The sequence below is a fragment of the Pristiophorus japonicus genome, unplaced genomic scaffold (genome assembly GCF_044704955.1).
Source record: "Pristiophorus japonicus isolate sPriJap1 unplaced genomic scaffold, sPriJap1.hap1 HAP1_SCAFFOLD_820, whole genome shotgun sequence".
NCBI lineage: Eukaryota > Metazoa > Chordata > Chondrichthyes > Pristiophoridae > Pristiophorus > Pristiophorus japonicus.
In genome coordinates, this window is record NW_027254741.1 from 1 (window position 1) to 8,686 (window position 8,686).

The 8,686-nt window shown below is 56.7% G+C and overlaps 1 protein-coding gene across 1 annotated transcript; it reads left to right on the forward strand.

Annotated features, from left to right (window-relative positions):
• Positions 1-6,091: 6,091 nt before the first annotated feature.
• LOC139257316 (C-C motif chemokine 13-like) lies at positions 6,092-8,483 on the forward strand. Its single transcript, XM_070874435.1, has 3 exons — positions 6,092-6,311; positions 7,941-8,049; positions 8,147-8,483. Exons 1-3 carry the CDS (start codon positions 6,233-6,235, stop codon positions 8,241-8,243), a joined length of 285 nt encoding a protein of 94 aa, XP_070730536.1. The 5' UTR covers positions 6,092-6,232; the 3' UTR covers positions 8,244-8,483.
• Positions 8,484-8,686: the final 203 nt, after the last annotated feature.

Consider the following 8,686-nt stretch of genomic DNA (forward strand, 5'->3'; position numbering starts at 1 on the left):
GTGCCCCCTCTCCCTGTGCCCACTCCCTGTGCCCCCTCTCCTGTAACCCTTCCCCTGTACCCCCTCTCCCTGTGCCCCCTCCCCTGTGCCCCACTCCTGTGCCCCCTCCCCTTGACCTCCCCCCGCACTCCCTCTCCCTGTACCACCTCCCCCTGCCCCCTCACCCTGTACCCCCTCCCCTGTACCCTTGCCCCTCTCTCGGGCTCTCCATCGATCGAGACCCTGTTGCCTGCTCCTGGCCCACATTCCCTGCTGATTCTGGAACTCTGTCATCTTCACAATTTCACATTTCCTGGAAAGTTGCCGATAGTTTTTTACTGAGAGACTGAAGAATCTATTTGGGAGCGGCAGTTCCTGAGGAAAGTGTGTGTACTGTGCAACTTGCTGTTTTCACTATTACCCAACATGTGGCCTGTTGCCTGGGCTCCGCTGTTTGATCCAGTCAGGGCCCCGCCCTCAGACATCGCATTCACACTGGTCCTGGCTGGACAGCACAGCCTGGGGCTCTGGGATTGGCAACGCCATCGGGGGGACGGGAGGCCGTGGTAGGGGGACCGGGGGAGGGGGACCCGGGGTGGGCTGGGGTGCCCGGGGGATGGGGAACCTGGGGGGAGGGGGTCAGGGGGGAGAGGGTCCGGGGGGAGGGGGACATGGGGGGGGCTCGGGGGAGGGGGACCGGGGGGGGGGCTCGGGGGAGGGGGGAGGAGGACTGGGGGGAGGGGGACCGGGGGGGAGGGGGACCTGGGGGATGGGGACTGAGGGGAGGGGGACCGGGGGTTGGGGGACCGGTGGGGAGACGGACCGGGGGGAGGGGGACTGGGGGGAGGGGGACCCCAGGGTAGGGGAACCAAAGGTGGGGGGGGAACCGAGGAAGGGGACACTGGGGGGAGGGGGACCCCGGGGGGAGGGGGACCCGGGGGGAGGGGGACCCCGGGGGGAGGGGGACTGAGGGGAAGGGGGACCGGGGGTAGGGGGTCCGGGGGGAGGGTGACCCCGGGTGGAGGGGGACCGGGGGGAGGGGGACCGGGGGGAGGGCGATCGAGGGGAGGGGAGGGGGACCGGGGGGAGGGGGATCGAGGGGAGGGGGACCGGGGGGAGGGAGGGGGGGGCCCGCGGGATAGGGGGCCCGCGGGATAGGGGGCCCGCGGGATAGGGGGCCCGTGGGATAGGGGGCCCGCGGGATAGGGGGCCCGCGGGATAGGGGGCCCCCGGGATAGGGGGCCCCCGGGATAGGGGGGCCCCCGGGATAGGGGGCCCCCGGGATAGGGGGCCCCCGGGGGAGGGGGCCCCCGGGGGAGGGGGCCCCCGGGGGAGGGGGACCTGGGGGATGGGGACCGAGGGGAGGGGGACCGGGGGGAGGGGGACCGGGGGTAGGGGGTCCGGGGGGAGGGTGACCCCGGGTGGAGGGTGACCCCGGGTGGAGGGTGACCCCGGGTGGAGGGGGATCGAGGGGAGGGAGACCGGGGGTAGGGGGACCGGGGGGATGAGGACTGGGGGGAGGGGGACCGGGGGGAGGGGGACCCCGGGATAGGGGGACCGCGGTATAGGGGGCCCCCGGGATAGGGGGCCCCCGGGATAGGGGGACCGCGGGATAGGGGGACCGGGGGGGAGGGGGACCTGGGGGATGGGGACTGAGGGGAGGGGGACCGGGGGTGAGGGGGACCGGGGGGAGGGGGACCGGGGGTAGGGGGTCCGGGGGGAGGGTGACCCCGGGTGGAGGGGGACCCCGGGTGGAGGGGGATCGAGGGGAGGGGGACCGGGGGGAGGGGGATCGAGGGGAGGGGGACCGGGGGGAGGGGGACCCTGGGGGCAGGGGGACTGGGGGCAGGGGGACCGGTGGGGAGACAGACAGGGGGGAGGGGGTCCGGGGGGAGGGTGACCCCGGGGGGAGGGGGATCGAGGGGAGGGGGACCGGGGGGAGGGGTACCGGGGGGAGGGAGACCGGGGGTAGGGGGACCGGGGGGAGGAGGACTGGGGGGAGGGGGACCGGGGGGAGGGGGACCCCGGGATAGGGGGACCGCGGGATAGGGGGACCGCGGGATAGGGGGACCGGGGGGGAGGGGGACCTGGGGGATGGGGACTGAGGGGAGGGGGACCGGGGGTGAGGGGGACCGGGGGGAGGGGGACCCCGGCGGGAGGGGGACCCCGGCGGGAGGGGGACTGAGGGGAGGGGGACCGGGGGTTGGGGGACCGGTGGGGAGACGGACCGGGGGGAGGGGGACTGGGGGGAGGGGGACCCCAGGGTAGGGGAACCAAAGGGGGGGGGGGGGAACCGAGGAAGGGGACACTGGGGGGAGGGGGACCCTGGGGGGAGGGGGACTGAGGGGAAGGGGGGCCGGGGGGAGGGGGATCGAGGGGAGGGGGATCGAGGGGAGGGGGACCGGGGGGAGGGAGCGGGGGGAGGGGGACCCTGGGGGGAGGGGGACTGGGGGCAGGGGGACCGGTGGGGAGACAGACAGGGGGGAGGGGGTCCGGGGGGAGGGTGACCCCGGGGGGAGGGGGATCGAGGGGAGGGGGACCGGGGGGAGGGGGTTCGAGGGGAGGGGGACCGGGGGAGGGAGCGGGGGGAGGGGGACCCTGGGGGGAGGGGGACTGGGGGCAGGGGGACCGGTGGGGAGACAGACAGGGGGGAGGGGGTCCGGGGGGAGGGTGACCCCGGGGGGAGGGGGATCGAGGGGAGGGGGACCGGGTGGAGGGGTACCGGGGGGAGGGAGACCGGGGGTAGGGGGACCGGGGGGAGGGGGACTGGGGGGAGGGGGACCCTGGAGGAGACAGACCGGGGGATGGTGACTTGGTGTGAGTTAGGACACAGGCAGCTGAGTTTTGCATGACCCGAAGTTTACGTAGTGTAGAATGTGGGAGGCCGGCCAGGAGTGAGTTGGAGATGTCAAGTCTAGAGATAACAAAGGCATGAATGAGGGTTTCAGCAGCAGAAGAGCTGAGGCATGGGCAGAGGCGGGCAATGTTACGGAGGTGGAAAAAGGCAGTTTTAGTTATGCTGCGAATATGTGGCCAGAAACTCATTTCAGGGTCAGATATGACACCTCGGTTGTGAACAGTCTGGTTCACCCTCAGATTGATGCTCGAGAGAGGGATGCAGTCAGTGGTTACGGAACGCAGTTTGTGACAGGGCTATGGTCCGAGAGCTGGAGAGTGGGATTATGCTGGATAGCTCTTGGTCGGTCGGCCCTGATACGATGGGCCGAAATGGCCTCCTTCCATGCTGTAAATTTCTATGATTCTATGTGGAAACTGACTCTGTTTTCGGATGATGTCGCCGAGGGGCAGCATGTAGATGAGAAATAGGAGGGGCCAAGGACAGACCCTGGGGGTACACCAGAGGGAACGATGCGGGGGTGGGAAGAGAAGCCGTTGCAGGTGATTCTCTGACTACGATTAGATGGATAAGAATGGAACCAGGCGAGTGCAGTCCCACCCAGCTGGACGGTGGTGGAGAGGTGTTGGAGGAGGATGGAGTGGTGAACCATGTCAAGGTCTGCAGACAGGTCGAGGAGGACGAGGAGGGATAGTTTACCTTTGTCACACTCACATAGGATGTCATTTGTGACTTTGATGAGAGCCGTTTCGGTTCTATGGCAGGGACAGAAACTGGATTGGAGGGATTCAGATATGGAATTGTGGGAAAGATGGTCACGGATTTGGGACATGAAAATACGTTTAAGTAAGTTGGACAAGATAGGGAGGTTGGAGATGGGGCGATAGCTAGCAAGCAAAGTGGGGTCAAGGGTTTTTTTTTGAGAGGGTTGGTGACATCAGATTTGACGGAGAGGGGAACAGTTCCTGAGGAGAGAGAACCGTTAACAATGTCGGCTAACATGGGAGCCAGGAAAGGAAGTTGGATGATCAGCAGTCTAGCGGGAATAAGGTCAAGGGAGCAGGAAGTGCATCTCATGGACAAGATGAGTTGGGAGAGATCAAGAGGGGAGATCAGAGAGAAACTAGAGACAGATGTGAGTTTCGGGCTAGGGCAGGTGGGGACTTCAGATGAAGTTTGTCCCGGTGGGCTAGGGGAAGGACGGGAACTCGCTGAGGCAGCTGATCGGATGGTCTCAATCTATGAGATAAAGAAGTCCATGAGCTCCTCGCACTTGTTGTTGGAGGTGAGTGTGGTGGAGACAGGGGAGAGGAGTTTAAGGAGGCAGTTAGCAGTAGAGAATAGTAGGGGGTTATTTACACAATCCAGAATGGTCCCAGAATAGTGAGCAGTTTTTGTAGACAAGAGTAGGAACCGATAATGCTTTCTTTGTTCGATCCAGATCTGGCGGTGAATGTAAACCAATTGTCCGCCACATCTGTTCAAGTCTGCGCCCCTTTGACTTGAGGAAACGAAGATGAGGGCTGTACTGGGGAAACAGCCAGGGTGGGAGAGAGTAATCTTTTTAATAGGGACTAGGGCATCAAAGGGTGGTGGTCAGGGTGTGGTTGAGCAGATCGATGGATGCGGAAATGTCATTGTTAAAAGTGGGCCAAAGGTTGGACAGTTTGGAGTTGATAAGTGCAAGATAAAAGTTCACGGAGCTGGGGGTAATATATTAGCATGGATAGAGGATTGGCTAACGAACAGAAAACAGAGTCAGGATAAATGCATCATTTTTCGGTTGGCATACAGTAACTCGTGAGGTGCCGCAGGGATCGGTGCTGGGTCCTCAACTACATACATTCTATATTAATGATGTGTATGAAGGGACCGAGTGTAATGTAGCCAAGTTTGCTGATGATACAAAGATGGGTGGGAAAGCAAATTGTGAGGAGGACACAAAAAATCTGCAAAGGGATATAGACAGGCTGAGTGAGTGGGCAAAAATTTGGCAGATGGAGTATAATGTGGGAAAATGTGAGGTTATCCACTTCGGAAGAAATAATAGAAAAGCAAATTGTAATTTAAATGGAGAAAAATTGCAAAATTCTGCAGAACAGAGAGACCTGGGGGTCCTTGTGCATGAAACACAAAAAGTTAGTAAGCAGGTACAGCAAGTAATCAGGAAGGTAAATGGAATGTTGGCCTTTATTGTAAGGGGGATAGAGTATAAAAGCAGAGAAGTCCTGCTACACTGAACAGGGTATTGGTGAGGCCACACCTGGAGTACTGCGTACAGTTTTAGTCTCCTTATTTAAGGAAGGATATACTTGCACTGGAGGCTGTTCAGAGAAGGTTCATGAGGTTGATTCCAGAGATGAGGGGGTTGACTTATGAAGATAGGTTGAGGAGGTTGGGCCTATACACATTGGAGTTCAGAAGAATGAGAGGTGATCTTATTGAAACAAATAAGATAATGAGGGGGCTCGACAAGGTGGATGCAGAGAGGATATTTCCACTCATAGGGGAAACTAAAACTAGGGGACATAGTCTCAGAATAAGGGGCCGCCCATTTAAAACTGAGATGAGGAGGAATTTCTTCTCTCAGAGGGTTGAAAATCTGTGGAATTCTCTGTCCCAGGAAGCTGTGGAGGCTGGGTCATTGAATATATTTAAGGCAGAGATAGACAGATTTTTTGAGCGATAAGGGAGTAAAGGGTTCTGGGGAGCGGGCAGGGAAGTGGAGCTGAGTCCATGATCGGATCAGCCATGATCTTATTGAATGGTAGAGCAGGCTCGAGGGGCTGTATGGTCTACTCCTGCTCCTATTTCTTATGTTCTTATAGTCAGAGTGTTTGTTATTACAACAATGACTACACTGAGAAAGCTCTCATTGTCTGTAAAGCACTTTGGGACGTACTGAGGGGATGAAAGGCGCTGTGGAAATGCAAGCTTTCTCGGTGCTACATTATATTGTGAAGTTAAGCTCACTGCCTGCTCAGAGCTGTGTCCCAGAGAGTGCTGGGTGTGGAATGGGCCAATCAGGGAGCTGGATTCCCATCACTGGCCTGCCCCCTTCCCTCAGACACGGAAGTTGTGAGATTGCCTGAGGGAAATGAGCTGACACTATACTGAGAAACATGGGCCGGGGAAGTTCCAGATCATTCTTTACCCCAAGAACTCCCATTCACAGAACGACTTGTACTTCCCATTTCAGGGAAGATGGGAATGGAGGGAGGATTACACGGGAGAGCTTCCATTGCTGGGGAATGGAGGAAGTTATGGGACTTTCCGTATTGCTGACTCTCTGCACTTTCACACCATATAAACCCATTGTGACCATGAGCTGACAACTCACTCCTCACCCTCACTCACTCTTCAACACTCAGCGCTTCCAAGTTGGGAAAGGACAAGATGAAGACAGCACTGTGTGTGTCTGCTGTTTTGGGAGTGCTGCTTACCTGCTCTATCCAGGATGTTGCCCCTGCACCAGGTAAGTGCTGGCTCCTTATTCCCAATATTCTCCTCACACCTGACAATGAACAAAAGTGTGAGACAACAAACCCACTGCTGCTTTCCAGTGTGATTTATTGTCACTCGCTGTACTTATTCCTCCTCACCCTGTTCAAAGGAAGCTCCGTTCTGTCAAACAACAATTACAATCATAGAATCACAGCACAGCAGGAGACCATTTGGCCCATCATGCCTGTGCTGGCTCTGTGAACGAATGATTTAATAAATCCCACAGCCCTGTCCATCCCCCATAGCCGTGCCAATTGTTTGCTTCAAGTATTTATCCAAATGCCTTTTGAAAATTACTATTGAATCTGCTCCCAACGTCCTTCCAGGCAGCGTGTTCCCGATCACAACTCGCTGTGTAAAAACATTCTCCCCATCTCCCCTCTGGTTATTTAGCCAATTATCCTCAATCTGTGTCCCTGGTTCCACGACCTCCTGCCCCCGGAAACACTTTCTCCTTATTGACTCTGCCCAAACCATTCATGATTTTCAATATCTGTATTAAACCTTTCCTTCACCTTCCCTGCCTTCAGGGCAACAATCCCAGTTTCTCCAATCTCTGCACATAACTGACGTCCCTCATCCCTGCTCTCTGTCCAGTAAATCTCCTCTGCAGCATCTCTGAGGCTTCTTAAAGTGCGGTGCCTGGAATTGGATGCAATTCTCTGGCAGAGGCCTAACAAGTGATTTATAAAGGTTCAGCATCACTACAAAGCTCGCACTCAGTATGCATTTCAATATCGATAAGTGAACAGTCTTACATTGTGCTGGCAACAATAAGGAAGCAACATGTTCCTTGGGAAATCAGAGTCTAAATGTGGGAGAGGAGCAAATGGATCTCGGGGTGCAGATACAGAAATCACTGAACGGAGCAACATCGGTTCAGAAGGCCATTAACAAAAAGCAAATAAAGCACTGGGGTCCATTTCTGGAGGGTAGAATTGAAATGCCGAGAAGAGATGTTGAGTGTGTATCACAGCTGCTTCACACACACTTGGAATATTGTGCACAGTTCTGCTCTCCATACCATTATAGGGTTATCGAGGCACTGCAGTCAGGGGGAAAGGATTCACAAGGATGATACCAGAACTGGGAGCAGATACTTTGCAGGAACATCTGAGCAGGCACTAGAGACGAGAAGGCTGAGCGGAGACCTGATCGAAGATTACGGAATGTGTGGCTCGGCTCGATGTAAGGAAGATGTGTCCACATGGTGGGAGAACCAAACTGGGGGCCATCAATGGAAGATAGTCACTCATACATCCAATAGTGGATTCAGGAGATACTACTTCACCAGAGGGTGGGGAGAATGGGGACATTGCCACCACAGGGAGTGGTTGAGGCGACTAGAATAGAAAGGTTTAAGGGGCAGCTGGACAAACAGATGAGGGAGAAAGGAGCAGCAGGATATGTTGGTGGGGTGGGAGGAGTTCTGTGTGGACAATGCACACTGGCACTGACCAGTTGGGCCCAATGGACTGTTTGTGTGCTGTGTATTGTGTGTAAATCTGTGTGAACCATGGAGGGTAATGTTACTGTCAGTGAGTATGTATTGTGATACCCAGCAGGGTTTAACTGTGTCCATTCCTCTCCCTCACACCAGCTGGGACCATAATATTCCAATGCTGCGAGAGATTTAAGGCCACTCCTATCCCCCATAACAGGCTGGCAAACTACAGGAATACAATTGGCTGCTCCACTCCCGCTATCATGTAAGTCTTTAAAGGTGTTGTTGCGAATGTGTTTCAATCAAAGGTTTGGAGCTGGTGTGTGTGACTCTGATAATCACACCTCATTTCTCTGTTTCAGTTTTACCAACAAGCGCAATATGACCATTTGCACTAAAGCCAGTGAGGAATGGGTTAAAACCGCAGTGCGATATCTGGAGAGGAGACGGAAGAATTGAAGAGACCGAGAGAAGAAGGGATTGAAAGCACAGCACTTTTAAACCATTTAAAATAGCTGACTGTTGAAGTGGCGCTATATTCTGCTGGGTCACAGGCAGAATGTAGAAGGTGTTTCAGGACGGGATCCACAAACCGAGTCTCTCATCACTTGTAATTTCCCAACTTGTGTGGTCATTAATACTAAAGCTTCTCCAGGTAACGAACTTTCCCCATGGAAACTACACTCGCCAAAAGTGACTGAAACAAGATTGTGGAATTGTGTAAATGTGGGTACAAGCCAATCAGAAACACTCTGAAAGTGTGGGGAGGGGGTGGTGGTGGGCACTGGGAGTGGGGGGGACACTAGGAGTGGGGGGGACACTAGGAGTGGGGGGGACACTGGGAGTGGGGGGTACTGGGAGTGGGGGAGGGCACTGGGAGTGTGGGAGACTGGGAGTGGGGG